General features: G+C 42.9%; 1 protein-coding gene across 4 annotated transcripts in view; it reads left to right on the plus strand.

Moving 5' to 3' along the window:
- THADA (THADA armadillo repeat containing) overlaps positions 1-16,987 on the plus strand; it is a 297,259-nt gene that overhangs the window by 211,141 nt on the left and 69,131 nt on the right. For all 4 annotated transcript variants that reach the window (XM_059659977.1, XM_059659980.1, XM_059659979.1 and 1 more), the window contains one exon: positions 14,289-14,383. In XM_059659977.1, coding sequence (XP_059515960.1) covers positions 14,289-14,383 — 95 coding nt within the window. The remainder of the gene's footprint in view (positions 1-14,288; positions 14,384-16,987) is intronic.

The raw sequence follows: 16,987 nt of genomic DNA on the forward strand, positions 1-16,987 counted from the left end.
ACAGCTGAAGACAGCATTTATTTTCTAACCACCAGATTTATTCACACAAGAGACTGCACTTCCCAGGCAGAAATACTGGGGTTTAGGTCTGATTCCACTGTCCCTTAGCCCTTCCCAAATCCCCCATGTCTCTTGGCCTGGTCCCCTCCCAAAGGAAAAGTCCCTCTATCGTCACTCCTCCACTCAAAATAGAGTCCTCTGTTCTTTGCCACAGCTGCAGGTTGCTGTTACTCCCATGCCATTGAAATGAATCCAGTCAAGAAGCATTGTTAAAATATTCAGATGATCATGTGGCATTTTAAGGCTATCATTTGTGGTCCCTGCCAATACTTTAAGGGAAGCAAGTCTGAACAGGGGTGGTTAGTTACATAGCAAGTTTCCAGGCATTGCTGGGGGTTGGGTTTTGCTTTTGGTTTGTTTCTTCTTTACTCTTTCTTTTTCTTTTTTATCAAAATAAAAGTTTTCCCAGTATTCCCCTCCACTCCCTTTTTAAAAGTGCTTTTCTTTCAACCCCTCCAGATTTTATTGGAGAGGGAGATTCTCATTAGGACCCCTCTTTAATCCTCCAACTCAGCCCATTCAAAGTCTCCTTGGGCCTCATGCATATTTGAATGATGAGAGAAATGAAGTTGGTGTATTTTAGACCTCAGCTTGTTGACATTTGTTTGCTTCCCTTTCAGACTTCTCAGGAATGTTTAAGGTCATGATATCTTGGAATGAGATCCTGTTTGTATTTTTTAAAAACAGAGAGAAACATTAAGTTAGCATATTTTAACCCAAACCAATGGACAAGGCGAAAAACATTTTCATTACATAGTCCTTTAAAAATATGTCAAGTCTCGCCCTGGCCCGTGAGGCTCAATTGGTTGAAGCATCATCCCATGCACCAAGAGGTGGCAGCTTCGATTCCTGGTCAGTCGATTCCCTGTCAGGGCACATATCCAGGTTGTAGGTCTGATCTCTGATGGGGCACAGGCAGAATAATATCTCTCTCTCTCTCTCTCTCTCTCTCTCTCTCTCTCTCTCCCTCCCTCCCTCCCTCCCTCCCTCCCTCTCTCTCTCAAAAAATAGAAAATATGTCAAGTCTTGAAAGAATAAGCTGTTAGAGAAGAAGTGAAGCTTGAGGATATATGAGGTATTTCTTGTTGACAGGCTGAGCTTATGGAAACTAGTTGGTTAAGAGCAGTCAGAAGTGGTCAATATATTAAACTGAGCTTTTGAGCAAGTTGCCCAAGATCAAATTTTCTTCACATTGCAATAAGACATAAAAATAACCCTTTAATGCATTGTACATCAAATATTCAATCCCCAAATGCTGATGCTTTCTACTTTTGAATATAGAAATCTGCAAACCTAATCTGGAGATGATAATTAGTTCAGAAATTATCTGTTTTGCTCCACTTGTAGCTCTTGGCTTATTGGGGTATTGCTGTTGGAAGATATGTGCAATGTTGTCATTGCCCAGCTTTTAAGGGAGTACAGGCTTACAGTGTCTTCAACACATTTTCATAATATTATGTAAAACTCTAATACAGTGGAGGTTTTTTCTTTAGCATGTAACATGTTCCATCTTTATTGATAAATCAATAGCTTGGTTCCCTTTACTGAGCCATTCCCAATTAATTCAAGGCAATTCATATTCACAAACAGTACAAAGCAAAACACAGTGGGGAATATAGAGATGAATATTGTCCCTACTTCAAAAACCGAGTACGTAAGACAGGTATGGGTTTAATTACTGTAAATAAGTAAGAATTTGTTAAATGCTGGCATGAGGCCAGAGTATGTTATGGGAGCCAGCTTGTGGGGGGTGGAATATCAAGGAAGTCTTCTAGGAGGAGGAAGGAGTCTTTCAAGGCTTGGTGAGATTCAACTGTTAGATAAGATTACTTTTCTTAGATTGGGGAATGAGTGAGGTTATACTGGTCTAGAACCTGTGTTGCTAAGTAAATTATGCTGGTCTCATTGCCCAAGTACACAGGAAGGAATCATAGTACAGTGCCCAGCTTGTGGGAACCACTTTAGACATATATAATGGAATCGCTATTACCAGAGTTTAGTTATGTTCCAAACTAGTTGAAAAGAAAGCTTATCCATATGAAACAACCAACATTTACGTCCTCGTAGAAGTTCTAATTCTATAGTACATAATAAGCATAAGAATTCAGACAAGAATGTGGACTTGGATAGTCGGGGAAGGCGTGTTAAGGTAGGTAGTATTTGAGGTGGTTCTTAGAGCATGGGTGTGATTTGTAAAAACCAAAAGTGGTGGGAAAGAGCATTTCAAGATGGTGGACAACACGTGTGATGTCATACTGCAGAGAATGCATGTGCTATATTGTGGGCCAGTGAGGAGACAGAGTTGAAGGAGACATGCATGGTGTGTTTTGGCAAGCAGTACAAGATCTGATAAGAGACCGGTTGTGGCAGGCCTTAAATGTCAGCCAGAGGAATTTGGACTTGATCCAAGACTTAAAAGGAAGTCAATAAACTCAGGCTAGCACTGGCAAATAGGCTGCTATCTCCATACACATAAGATACCCTGAGGAGTATATTAAAATTTCCCAGCCTCTCCCATGACCAACAAAATTTTTAGCCCTTCCTAGTGGTCAACAGAAGTCCCTGGAAACCCCTGTTGCCTACCTGGACAGTAGGAAATGGGAAGAGAGATGCTGCTTGATACATCTTCTCAAAATTGCTAAGAGGACCCTAGAACCACAGAATTTATAGCAGGAAAGGGAATGCAGAGGTCATCTAATCCAGTGGAATCCTTTCTTCAAACAGAAGCTTAAGAGGAAGTTCAAGATATTGAAGATAGAAGAGATGGGAAATGTGCAGGCTGGGAGGGGGGCCATTGGTAGCCCCAAAAGAGACTGACTCCCTATTTCAAAACAAGGGTCTAATCCAAACCAGTATTTGTAGATGAGGAAATAAACACACGGGGCAGGTGATTTCTTCCTACTTGTCAGATGTGGCTGGCCCTGGAGATGGCCCAAGTTAGGGATGTAAATAGCACATTTACTTTTTGCCTCTTGATCCACTTTCTTCCTCCATGCAGGTTGATCATCACATAGAAAATTCTGCAACCCATGCCTTGGGCTGCCCAAGGCCCTCTCCCTAGAGCTGCCCTCTCTGGGCAGCTACCCATGCTCTAGACCAGCGGTCGCCAACCTTTCGGACCTCGCGGACCACCAATGGTCTGCGGACCACCGGTTTGCAACCACTGCTCTAGACCTTGCCACTCTCAGCTGGCTGGCTGCTGCTTGATCTGACCAACAAATCATGCTAACATGTTACTAAGTCCTAATATGTAAATAAATTCAGTCTCCTGGATCATACACTTGTTTTTTCAGCAGTGGTCTTTTGGAGACCGTACCTTTAACTGAAGTCAGTAACTCTGAGTGCAGGTTTCCGGTAACACCCAGACATGGCCGGAGGGCTTCTGTAGGCCTCACTTGGCCTCCTGCTTCCCCGCCCTCTTATGAGCTGACTCAGCCTTGGCACATTTGCTCTGCATGGCCAGGCTTCAGGCTGCCTCCAGGAGGCTTGTCGGGCATGTGGGCTGGTGTTATGTGAATGGGCTTGGCAGTGGCTTTGAGAGAGACCCTCCAGAGCCTGCTGTTCTCCTGCCAGTAAGGCCCAGACTTCCTTGGCCAAAGGACTGGCCCACGCAACTTCAGGAGCTTCTCCCGGGTCTCCATCCCTGAACCAGAAGGGACCTCATCAGCCCAAGGTCCTCTGCTCCTGGGCGACTACAGGGAGGGTCACTTGGAGAGGCACTCAGTGGGTGGGAAAGCCTCTAGCCTGTGAGCGCACCTTCTGAATTTGAGGAGAGGCAGAGTACACTCAAGGTTAGCAGGTCTGGGTTCTGGTCCCGGCTCAGCTACTTAACCAGTGATGTGTGGCCTGTAATTTGGGGTCGGGGCGGGGGGCTCAGTGTTTATCTGTCAAGTGAGATGCTCTAAAATGACAGTGTGAAATAGATGAGGGCAGAGAGGGACATAGTGAGTAATGGGTAGGAAAGTATAAAAGAGCTAGACATGGAAATATCTATTGTCAAATAATTAAATCTTTATCAATATAATCAGCCATGTTGAAAATAGGCCTTTGTGTTGATCTCACAGAAGCAGCTGTGCTCGGAGCCTTGCCCTTCACCAGCCTGGCTACCAGGACATAACACTGGAGCATTAGGCCGCAAACCAAAATACACTTGTTTGGCACAGCGTCTCACTTTTCATCTGATTGTGTTTGGGACACACAGATACAATTTGTCTGGAAAGCCTTGATGCTATTCTTGGTTGTTGCCCTGATTTTGGGTAGGTCACTTGAGCTGTATGAGCTACTTTGTGGATTTGTAAAAATAGGAATAATAATGCCCTTTAATAATATTTTTCTTCTTACAAAGATAAAACAGGAATCTTTTTTGAAGATATAACTTTTAATAAAAGTGAGGTTGATGTTATTTTATCATTATTACTCTTATGGCCAGGGATAATGTCCAAGCGTATACTTTGCCGGGTTCACATTAGCACAGTTCTGTTGACTATGCTGTTTGAACTTCTCACCTTCTGTCCTAGCTGGGTGGCTCAGTTGGTTGAAGCATCATTCCATACACCAAAAGGTTGCGGGTTCAATTCCTGGTCAGGGCACATACCTAGATTGCAGGCTTGATCCCCAGTTGGGGTGTGTACCAGAGGCAACTGATCGATGTTTCTCTTTCACATGATGTTTCTCTCTGCCTCCCCTCCCCAATTCGTCTCTCTCTACAAAGCGATGGAAACATATCCTTGGGTGAGGATTAAAAATAAAATTCTCACCTTCTCATGCAGGTTCTAGAAGTTTTCATTAACCTCACTTATTTATCTTTTTTATAATCCTGGGGAGAAAGTAAGGTTTGAAAAGAAAGGGGACTTCTGTTAGCATTTTATATAATAACTGAAGCTATATATCCTCCAAGCCCCAAACTGTACAATAAAAGTTCTCTTGGATACTACTTTTCTCCCATAATTCCTAGCACATAGCTTATTAAGTTATTAACCAGCAATTTCTCTGGCAGCATATTAAACTTAACTTTTAAACAAGTCACAGAGGGGGGGAAACATGCATCTCTCATAAAAGGAATAAAAAACATACACCCTCTAAAAAGGTTTCCCCAGGCTTTGAACAAATCCCAAGTCCCACACAAGGTCTCTTTTTCCTCATTCTCTGCACATACTTGAGTGTTAGTACATTAATGAGAAAAAGATGCCCCATAGAATGATGGAAAAATATGAGGCCTCTAGGGTGTGGGAGGCTCCCTGGGGGCCCTCAGAAAAAGCAGGTGACCCCAACTGGAGGGAAAGGCAAAGCCTGGGCATTGAGGTTGTGGGCTCCTCATAGGCAGTGGCATTCCCAGGGAAACAGTGGCTGTGACTTCAACCCAGAGCCAAGCAGTACCTCCTGCAGGCTGCCTGGGCCAGGCTGAGGGGCACCCGGGACACTGGTAACGTGGTTCAGGCCCTCTGTTTCCAGACTCCATCCCCCAGGAATAAACGCTGCTTTTCCCGGGGAAGCCACTGGTGCTCCCTAGTGCATGACTGGGACATTAGGTTCCTTCCTGGACAGACTCACAGCTCATGTTTCTTGCTTTGTGCATGGCAGCTCAGTAAGAATTCCCTGTAAGTTGGTCAACCACCAGAGCAGGGCACGAACATGGCTTCACTTTTAAAGGAAAATCCAAGTAGGAGGGCTCCGGGGCAGCTTATACGTGTGTGTTATGAGTATATAAACACTTGAAAAGCTTCAGACCAAGAAAGGCTGGGTGGAAGTTGGAGCATAACCTACAAATGCAGCTTTGCCATCCCCCCGCCCCAGGGAGGGCGAGGTAAACGAGCAGACCCGGGTAACCAGCCAGGCCCGGCATGCCACTGCCAGCTGGCCCCGTGTGCAGATCTAAATTCTGGATGTCACAGTGGGGGAAAATAACTTGTTTAAAAATATATATTCTGCAATTCATGACCATTTGGCATCTCGGTTTAAACAAATCCCCTATTGTTTCTCTAAGAATGCCATATGATTGTTACTTGGCTGGGGGCTGTGGTAAAAATGGAAATCAGAAGGGAGAGAGGGGTTCTCTTTGTGTAGTTTACACTTCCACATTTATATGACTGAATGTGGCCTGCATCAGAGACGTACCTCCTGGCTCCTAACCGCAGCAGCTCTTCCTTTTATAACCAGATGGAAGGAGAGGCAGCGTCTGGCTTGTGGACAGCTACCACTGCAGAGACCTGAGCTGCCTACACTACAGAGATGGCAGCGGGATCTTGGGAGACCGGAGGAAGTAGTGAGTGGTCAGCACAACGTCCTCGGTCAAGTCAGCCATTCAGAGTGCCCTCGGAGGCTGTTTCCTAGAGGACAGGCATGACTGAGTTTTGGGGGGGGTGTGTGTGTGTGTATTTTTTTAAATTGATTTCGGAGAGGGAGAGAGAGAGAGAAACATCAGTGATAAGAGAGAATCATTGATTGGCTGCCTCCCGCACACCACATACTGGTGTTCAAACCCACAACCCAGGCATGTGCCCAGACCGGGAATTGAACCATGACCTCCCGGCTCAGAAGTCAATGCTCAACCACTGAGCCATGCCAACAGGGCTTGACTGAGCTTTTAATAAAGGAAATGGTGGCTGGACATTGTCAAGTTCATGGGAGCCTGTGTAGACTGTCTTTCCCTCTTCCTCTACTACCACTTTCCCTTGATCATTCTTTTTCTCTTTCCCTCCCCCCACTTCTCATCTGCCTTCTCTCTCCTATTGCTCACCCACTTTCCCTCTCTTCTTCTGGTTCTCTTCTTGCCAGCCTGTTTCAGGCCAGGGTTGGTCCCCAGAACATAGCTTCAGTAACTCCACTGCTGGCTCTGTGTTGAGAAGCTGCCCGTGCTTTTTGCCCATTTTAGTTGAGAACAGAGGAGATGTGAGTAGGAGGGGGCCTGTGTAGAGCTGAGACTAGAGCAGGGGTGGGCAAACTTTTTGACTCGAGGGCCACAATGGGTTCTTAAACTGGACCGGAGGGCCGGAACAAAAGCATGGATGGAGTGTTTGTGTGAACTAATATAAAGTCAAAGTAAACATCATTACATAAAAGGGTACGGTCTTTTTTTTTTTTTTTTTTAGTTTTATTCATTTCAAACGGGCCGGATCCGGCCCGCAGGCCGTAGTTTGCCCATGGCTGGACTAGAGGATGAGCCTGCGATGGGCTGTGATGAGCCCCTGCTAGGACTCGAGACCCAGGGTCATTCTAAGCCATCAGTCTTGGCAGCTGCACCTGTTTGATTTTCTGGTCATCATTCTTCCCTGCATGTGGCACACCCCCACCTGTGAAACTTGGCTCTTGATAACTCTCCTGCTGGAATCCCTTCTTTCCTTTCACTGGCCACATCCTCTCCTGTCTCTAAACCCCTCCCTAATGACATTCCCTCTGGTAGTTTTTGTGTATTTTGTTTTTCTCCACATACACCCTAAACACACACAAACACACACACACACACACACACACACACACACACACACACACACACGAGAGACCATACGCTTTGTAAAGCCAGAACTTTGTCCGCTCCCTTCTTTTCTGTTCCAAGTAGGATATCCCTCATGGTGCTCAGTCAGTGTTTCTAGGTTAATAAAGTTAAGCCATGAGTCTAATCAGGATTCTAGGGGACTAGTTCCCTGGGGACTGGAATGACCTCAGACCCTGCCTCTGTGGAAGTCCAGGTGTGGTCACTTGGTTTAGTGACCTTAACAGACACGAGCATCCGGACGGGGGCAGTGCATTCTTCTAGAAGAGTTTAGTCTGTCCCTTCCAGGGACCCCATCAAGCTTCACAGCAGTGAGTGGGGATCCCAGCTCTCCAATGTGAATTGGGCTGAGGGGGTCCCACTGGGGACTTCACCCCCTTGGAGTTTTTGGAGCTCTTAAAGGTCACTCCTAAGCTCTCCTGTTTGGGGCATTTTACTCATCCTCTATCATTTTCTGCTGTCCTTCCCCTTTGCACTTCTTGTTATTCTCCAAATATGCCATGTGCCCAAGTCTTTGGACACATGTGCTTCCTCTGCTGTGGTCACTCTGCAGATACTCCCTCCTTCTCCAGCTCTCTGCCAAGTCACTTCCTGACTCACCCAGGTACACCAAACAGTTCCTCTTCCACCATCTTTAATTTCACTCTGTCGACCCTCCTTTGGGGCACCCATCACACTCTAGTATGATGGGTTGGTTGTATATTCCTCCCACCAAACTAGTGGCTTTCAAGTTTTTCTGATGGTCATTCACAACAAAAAAAATACATCTTACATTGTGACCTAATGTGTATCTATGTGATGTGTGGATATATGAATATGTATATACACACATGAAATTTTGCAGTTTGAAATTTTAATGTTTATGTAAGTCTAAATACAGCCTAAAAATGCAAGAAAAAGGGAATTTACTCAAGATTTAGCATATTTAATTTCAGGAATGTTCTCTTTCAACACATCCATCATCATTTTGGATACCAAGCATAACCCTATAGGTACCATTCAGTATAGTGCTGAGTGGCTTATTACCTGGAAAAGAAAAATAAAGGAGTTAGAACAAATCAGTCAGTATTTTTACTTAAAATTAATTGCTTTTCATAAATTATTTATATCTTACATGTAAATTTATTAAAAATTTACTCTGGTTAAGGACTTTACAAGTGAAGGAAATAATTCCTTTATTAGTTTGATGCACTCTGGTTATATTTTTTCCTTCCTACCTTCCCTGGTTTGCTCTTTCCTTCCTCTTTCTTCCTCCCTCCCTTTCCCTCCTTTCCTTTCTCCCTCTTATGCTGGTCACTACCCACTAGTTGATTTCATAATCAGAAAAATGGACCATAACCTACAGTTTGAAAAACACTATTCAGGACTCTAAGTTCCTTGAGGGCAGTGACTGTGTCACTGATTCATTTCATCTTCATGTTTCCAAACACTGGCACTATTCCTGGCTCTTAGTCTCCTCTTAGTAAATGTTTTCTGAATGAATGGTCCTCAGTTAGAAAGCTCTGCAGGCACTGGGATTCCGGAAGGGACAGGAGAAGTGAATAATTTATCACAGACTTCCCAAGAGCTCCTGCTGTCCCCCAGACACTAGGACCATTGTGGACGTGTCTGGGAAGCCCTGCTCTCTGCCCTGCCTTCTGCCTCCCCCCAACGCCCAGGAGAGAGGGCAGGAGGTTTAATGAAGTTCAGAGATTTCCCAAGGCAGAAACATATTAATCAGGTTCTTGGGCAGAATTTTGTCAGGAGACAAATGATAAAAAAAAAAAAAAAAAAAAAAGTGGAAGAAAGCAAGTTTCTTAACAGGCCCTTTGTTTCATTTTAGATATCTAAACTCAGTCCTCATAGTACCTGATCCCTGCTGCTCCTTCTAAAGCCACTGTTATGCTATTTTTCAGCCCATCTGTTAGACCCAGACCACTTCAGCTTTTTTAAAAACACTAAATCTTCACTATACCATGCCCCATGCCAGGGTTTTTCCATTTGGGGGTAGAAAAAAGCCCCAAGCCCACCAAAACCCTGTGGCTTGGTTTCCTGTCCAGCTGGCTTGCTCTTCCCAGGATTTTATTCCCATCATCAAAGTGGCTTGACAGACCGAGAACAAACCTCTGGCTCACCCTGAACTCACAGTGTACCATTTCCAAGTCAGAACAAACACCAAGGAAGAGTGAGAAAAAGAGGGAGAAAAAAATTATTTTCCTGACTTAGAAGCCAGTTCAGAGTGAAGCCCAACACTGACTCCAGACGGGGATGTTATGTGGCTGTGGTTGTGACCGTGGCGGGGCTCCAGGGTGGAGCCATGCGTGGTGGCTGCGCGCCAGGATTTCTTTCTGAGTCAGTCTCGGAGGAGAAGCCATGGATGGGCTCCTATGTGGCCCAGATCCTCTCTGTTCCCTGGAATCGAAAGCAGCAGCATTAGAGGGAGCCTCCCAGGATCTCGTTGACTACCTCAGATGGCCAGAGCTTCACAGCTATGGGAGCGGTCAGAACTGTCCCTGAAGAGTCCCAAGGTCGCCAGCCTGTGCCAGGTCCAGAGCAGATGCAGAACACTTTAGCCTGGCAGTGGGCTTTAAAGATTACCAAACCTTCCTCTACTCGTTTAGAAAATTTAAAAATATATATATAAACTTCACTAAAAATCTCCTGGAAGCTAAGCTCCTCATCAGACTTGAAAGTCAAACCGGTTCCCCCAGCACTTCCCTTCGTGGTTCCACAGACAGAAGAACATCCAGGTGCAAAGCTTTGCCTGTGAGGCCACATGGGAGCAGAAAGTATGTTTTTCCATGAGAAGCATCCAGCCAACACAAAGTATCCCACCTTCTGAAAGCCTGGCTTGCCTTGCTCTTATTCCCTCCTTCTCAACACATCCTCTCATTTGCCACTCTGGTCTCCCAGGTCCCGAGCCAAGCCAGACTAATGCCTTCCCACATCTATTGCCCCCTCTCAACATAACCTTCCTTGTCAACTTTGTCTAAATTCTCCCCATCTTTCAGGGCCCAGCTGGAGTTACATCTTCATAAACCCTTTTCGTTTCTCCAGTCCACCCTGATTTGTTCTTGCTCTTAACTCCTTATGTCCTCTCCCAAAGTTTGACTTTATAGTTGTCTCCATATAACTAGACAACAGTCTCTGAGGTCAGAAATTATCTCACGTGCATCTCCCCCAGCACCTCGCTTAAAGCTGGAGGCTCAGGAGGCCTTTCATTTGCTCTCTGCAGGCCATCTCCTCGCCCTGTGCTAGACATCTGATGACTTACTAACCCCTGCAGGGGTTTTCTGCCTTTCTTTCTGAGTAGCCCTTTCTTTGGCAGGGATAGTCCTACCTATTAAACAGTTAAAATGCTAGAATTGCAAATGATATAATTAAAGAAGTTTTCATAGACTGTGGGCTTTTCATGGTGGAAGAATAAGGATAGGAAGTCATGATTGAGAGACCTGGGGGAAACTAGGTAGAGATAAAAAGTAGGAGAAGGATTAGGGGTAAAAAATTCAAATAGATAAAATGTATTAAAGAATAACAAAATGGAACTGCAAGGTACTAGAAGAAAATATGGGGGGAAATTTATATAAAATTTTGGAGAAGGGTTAGACTTTGTAAGCTTGACATAAAACTCAGGAGACATAAATTTAAAAATTAATGTATTTGCATAAAACTAAATATTCTTGAATTGTAAAATAAAATTATAAGTAAAGTTAAAAGACAAGTCATAAACTGCAAAAACATATTTGTAACATGTGACAAAGATTTTCTTAATATACAAAGAGTTCCTACAAATCAATAAGGAAAAGACCAACAATATAATATACATGGAATTTGAATACAGTTCACAGAAAAAAAACTTCAAGTATCTTTTTTGAAAAGCATGTAAAGTGACATTCAGCCTCACTTACCAATATAATAAAAGGCTGATATGCAAATTGTCTCCTCGGGAGTTCGACTGCTCACTATGACATGTGCTGACCACCAGGAGCCGGTGCGGAACATGGTGGGCGACCAGCGGTGGTGGGGGGGCGCTGAGGGAGCAAGGGAAAGAGGAAGCAGGGAGGCCAGGAGGAGGGGAACCTGATCGTCCCTGATTGCCAGTTAGGCCTAGAGACTCTACCTGTGCATGAATTTCGTGCACTAGGCCTCTAATAATAAAATAATTGCAATTTAAAACAATGTGATATTATTTTTCTCTTATCATCTTGGCAAAAGTCAGAGTTTAATAATGCACCATGTTGGCAGGTTGTGGGGAAACTAGAATTCTTACACACTGTTGGTGAAAGTGTAAATTGGTACAGTCTCTTTGGAGAGCACCTTGTCAAAATCAATAAAAAATTTTTAAATGTGGCCGAAACCGGTTTGGCTCAGTGGATAGAGCGTCGGCCTGCGGACTGAAAGGTCCCAGGTTCGATTCCGGTCAAGGGCATGTACCTGGGTTGCGGGCACATCCCCAGGAGGAGATGTGCAGGAGGCAGCTGATCGATGTTTCTCTCTCATCGATGTTTCTAACTCTCTATCTCTCTCCCTTCCTCTCTGTAAAAAATCAATAAAATATATTTAAAAAAAATTTTTTTAATCTGAAAATATTTTGATCCCGCAATTCAGCCTCTAGGAGTTTCTCCTCTTATACGCACAAAACATGTACATTTATTGCAGCATTGTTTTCAGCACAGTATCTTATACAGTCTGAATTGTTTCAATGGGGGATTGGCACATCCATGAAATGGAGCTGTTTACAGCCATTTTTTTTAAATGAGGCAGATCTCTATGTTTTTAATAGAATGTTATCCAAAATATATTAGTGAAAGAAAGTAAGCTCAGAAGTTAGTACAGCAGGTCCTCAAATACCATCATTTCCTTCAATGTCATCATGTTATAACATTGACGAGATGTTCTAGGAACTAAACTCTTGTTTATATCAATTAGGCTGTGGTCAGATTGGTTTTGTTAAACGTCCTTTCACTTGAAGTCACAGAACCTATTGACAGTGTTAAGTTAGGGCTTACTATACATAGTAAACCACTATTTATGTAAAAATAAACAAGTGGGTAGCTCTAGATAGATGCTTGTAAATGAACAGAATGTTCCTGGAAGGATATACTAAGTAGTAATAATGGGTGCCTTAGGGAACAGATTATGGGTAGAGGGTGGGGGCATGGAAAGGAACTTAATTTTCACACTGCGTCCTTTTGTACTGTTTGAATTATTTTTATACCATGCGCATGTGGTGTTACCTATTTTTTAAAACTAATTTTTAAAAAATAACGAGATGCAGGTATGAAATTAGGCCAAACATGAAGAATACATATAAACTAGGAGTGATGGCAGGGTAGGAGCCAGGGAGCGAGCAGATAATGTTGGTGAAGCAAGTCAGTGAGACAGAAATGAGGAAGGTCAGCAACAGAGAAACTGAAAAAAGACCGTTTTGTTTTAAATCAAAAGTATCTGATTGCTTTTCATGCTAGAACATATGGCAGCCCTAGGATATGGGCAGTTGAGGTCAGAGTGGGAATAAACTTCGGGGAAATGGTAAACTTACAGGAAATGAGAAGAAAGGTTTAGGGATCCGTAAATGGAAATCCACTAGGCAGAACACTTGTGCCACTCCCCAGTCTCATGTTAGAAGCAGAGAAGGGCAGGGAATGAACACTTAGGGGGCATCTGCCATGGGTACCAAGGTGGGCATTCCAGTTTGCTCTGCCACACCAAATACAGTAACTCACAGAGGTGACTAGGTTTCCCATTGTACAGGTCAGGAGTCTGATTCAGGTCACAGAGATAAATGGCAAAGCCAGGACTCAAACCCAGATCTGTCCCTACTGATTTTAATACTTGTGCCGAATTATTAGTACACTGAGGAGGTTTGGGCCCTTTTCCTGGTCAGGATGAACTGAGGCTCAGAGCCAGGGACCTTCAATGCCGATCTTTTTTTTTTTTTTTAATTGGTTGATTATTTTTACAGAGAAACATTGATTTGTTGTTCCATTTATTTATGCATTCATTGATTGATTCTTGTATGTGCCCTGACCAGGGATCGAACGCACAACCGGGACAATGCTCTAACCAACTGAGCTACCTGGCCAGGGCAGTGTCATTCTCAAAAGAAAGACTCCATTCTTCCTTTTGTATCTAGATCCCTACATCCGAGTCCACTCACTTGTTCCAGCCTGTGGGTCATATTGTACAATGAACTGCTCCATTTATTGAGAGAAGAAAATATTCCATGTATTAGGAATGTCTGCTCCAGTGTTTGTTAATGCTTTCATCTGTTTGTTTTTCAGCTGGTTACTTTAAGTCCGTAGATATGGTTTGTCATATGTGAGTGCAATTTTTCTTCTCCAAAATGCTACACCAGTGATCTTCGTAACCAATGGTTTTCCCCCTAGATTTGTTCATTAAGAAGAAAATAATAGAATATGGTCCTCCCCACCACCACATCTTGTTTTCACATAACTGAGAGACAGCATTGGTTTTTGTTTGTTTTCGGTTTATTTCACTTGTAGCCAGAGCGTAAAGTGTTACCTGTTTTATACACGCCTAGGCCCGACCTCCACCACCTGCTTTAGGATTTCCTTTTCCCACTTGACTTACGGATGTGTTCTCACCATTGGTGATGATCTGTTCTTTTCTAACATTTGCTGTAACTCCCTAAGCCTCATGACATGCCTGGTAGAAAAATACCATTTTTTCTCTTTTCTGTGACCTAGGCCTCAGGGAGAGAAAATATCAATTTATTTTCTATTCTTTACCTTTCTAGGCAAAATCCATGTTTGGTGACCAGAGCTGTGTATATTGATATCCTCTTCCTGTTGACTCGCTGCCTTGACAAACCCACAAAAGGCAACCAGCCAGGTATGATTCATAGTTATATCATATTTTGGAATGGTTACAGGTCTTTGAAATGTAGGTGGGGTTTTGAGTGACTCTTCCACACACTCCCCCACCTTCTACTTTTGTTAAGACTAAACCACACATCGAAATTAAACATAGTGTCATATGGTTCCCTCATAGAAGCTTCTCAAGGAAACGTGTCCTTGTTTAGTTGGAAGTTTGCTGTTTACTTTCTATTTGGTCTTTCAGGGAAGAGTGTGCAATCTACTCAGATACCCTCTGTGTTTCTAAGACCTTGGCTTTTTCTTATTTCATGCATTTCCTTTGAAAGGTCATCATTCTTTTTTTTTTTCTTTTCCCTTTTTAAACCTTTTATTTTAAAATAATTTAAGGCTCACAAATAAGTTGAAAAAATAGTGGAGAGTTCTCAGGTACTCTTCCCCCATGATGAAAGGTCATCATTTTCAATAAGAGTTCTTTCTGTTCCATTTGTGGAGATAACTGAGCTGGACTCATTTAATGTTGGAGCCTGGATATTTGAGACTGTCTCAAATCCACCCCTCGCTACCTCAAGCTCTGACTTTATACGTGTTCCTGGGTCATATATGTTGCCTGGTATGGGTCCCAGATCCACATACAATTGTTCTATTTTAATCATGATTCACAAAGTGGTTTTCTTAAAAGGGAGAAGGGCAACTCCAAATAAAATTTTTTTTGAAATGTTTATGTAAGAGGCCGCAGGAAGTGCTGTACATGAGTTCCAGGCCACAGACTGAAGCTGATTTTCGTCAACACAAACTGGAATGCAGGGTAATGAGCCTGCAACTGGTTAAAATCAGCCTCTTCTAATTGATTAGGCCTGTCTGAAGGAGGCTACAATTACAGAGTCAGACTCTGAGTACAAGCAGGCCAGGCCTTTCCTCTGTTAAATTTAGTCTGTCAATGATTTGTTGTCTTCAGTAAATATATTCAGGCTGTCAGAGTCCAGCTCTGTCCAGATGGAACCCTGCTCCCAAATTCAAACCAAGTAAAAATGCTTTGAGGGGGAGGTGCGAAACCGCCTCACCGGATCAATGCATATTAGCCCACAAAGCCCCCCTGGCCATGCAGAGGTAATAAGAACATGCCTGGACTTTCATCAGCTCCACATCCCTGCACAGGGGTAGCTGTTGTGTCTGTTTGGTAGAATAGGATCATATAGTTTTATGGCTGTAAAACAGTCCTCCTTTATGCCTCTCGTCCCAGCATAATTATTAATAGTGCCCCCTTTTACTCTTGAAAGTGTCCAGGTTTGCACAATAAATTATAGGTCACCCTAGCTATAAGACACCTCAGGGTTGTGTCCGCTTTATTTTACTCTTGAGCTAACTGGGGTCCAGAGATTATAAACCAGATGTTACCAGATGTAAGTTGTTTTGGGTTTCCAACATTTTTGTATTTCAATTCCAGATTCCATGTAGCTTTATAATACTTCTCTGCTTAGTGTGTAAAGGGCCTTGGCCATGAAAGAGTTGCTTATTATTCCTACGTCCAATCAGTGGGATCCTATCAGAGTTGTGTGGTTGACTGTAGTTATTAGTTTATTTGAACTAAGTTTTTCTTGACGTAGTACCATTATTTCTTGTCTAGAAGGATTAACCCTTGAATGTTGTAAATTACCCTCTCCTGTAAGTGCCTGTCCTTTAGCTCCTCCATAAAGATAACTTTGGCCATTTTGAATCTTCTTTTCCTCCAAACTCTTATCCTAGTATGACACCATAGCTCTAAATACTTTATCCTGCGCTGTCCAATATGGCAGACACTGGCCACATGTGGCTCCTGAGCATTTGGGATGTGGCTGATCCAAATTGAGATGTTCTATAAGAATAAAATTAAACACCAAATTTCAAAGACCTAGTATGAAAAAAAAGTGTTAAATTTCTCTGGTTTTTCACTGAGTATGAGTCAGAATGATATTTTTTTATATATTGGATTAAATCAAATGTATTATTAAAATTAATTTCACTTGTTTCTTTTTGCTTCTAAAAATGTGGCTACTAGAAAAATCAAAATTACATATATGCCTCATATTATATTCCTGTTGGACAAGTACTGCTTTTGTCTGGTCCTTTGGGAATTACCCTCATAAACCACAGGACGTATGTGTATGTATCTATGTCTATCTCTATGAATGCATGTATTCATATAATACATTCACAAAACAGTAGAACAAATTGTCCTCCTTTGAGGATGAATTAGATTTTTATAACTAACCAAATGTCAAATACAATGGTGATTAAGAGGGATAGCACAGTTTAGGTAAAAATAAACTTGTGAGCTTAAAATAATGAAAACTATTCTCGTGTGTTTCATAAATTGTTTTCAAAGGCCATTTGAACAATAGTTAAGTATATTACCAACCAAGGTGATCACTTACTTAGATGTGTAGATTTCAACATGATTTCAGAATAATGTCATAGCATTATAGTTTACCTTGTAAGCCAAAGAATGTGCTTTGCAGCCCTGGCTGGTGTTGCTCAGTGGTTAAAGCATTGGCCCACACATCAAAGTGTTACAGGCTTCATTCCTGGTCAAGGGCACATACCTGGATTGCAGGCTTGATACCGCTGGGGCGAGTGTGGGAGG

This window comes from Myotis daubentonii, chromosome 12 (assembly GCF_963259705.1).
Source record: "Myotis daubentonii chromosome 12, mMyoDau2.1, whole genome shotgun sequence".
In the NCBI taxonomy this organism is placed as follows: domain Eukaryota; kingdom Metazoa; phylum Chordata; class Mammalia; order Chiroptera; family Vespertilionidae; genus Myotis; species Myotis daubentonii.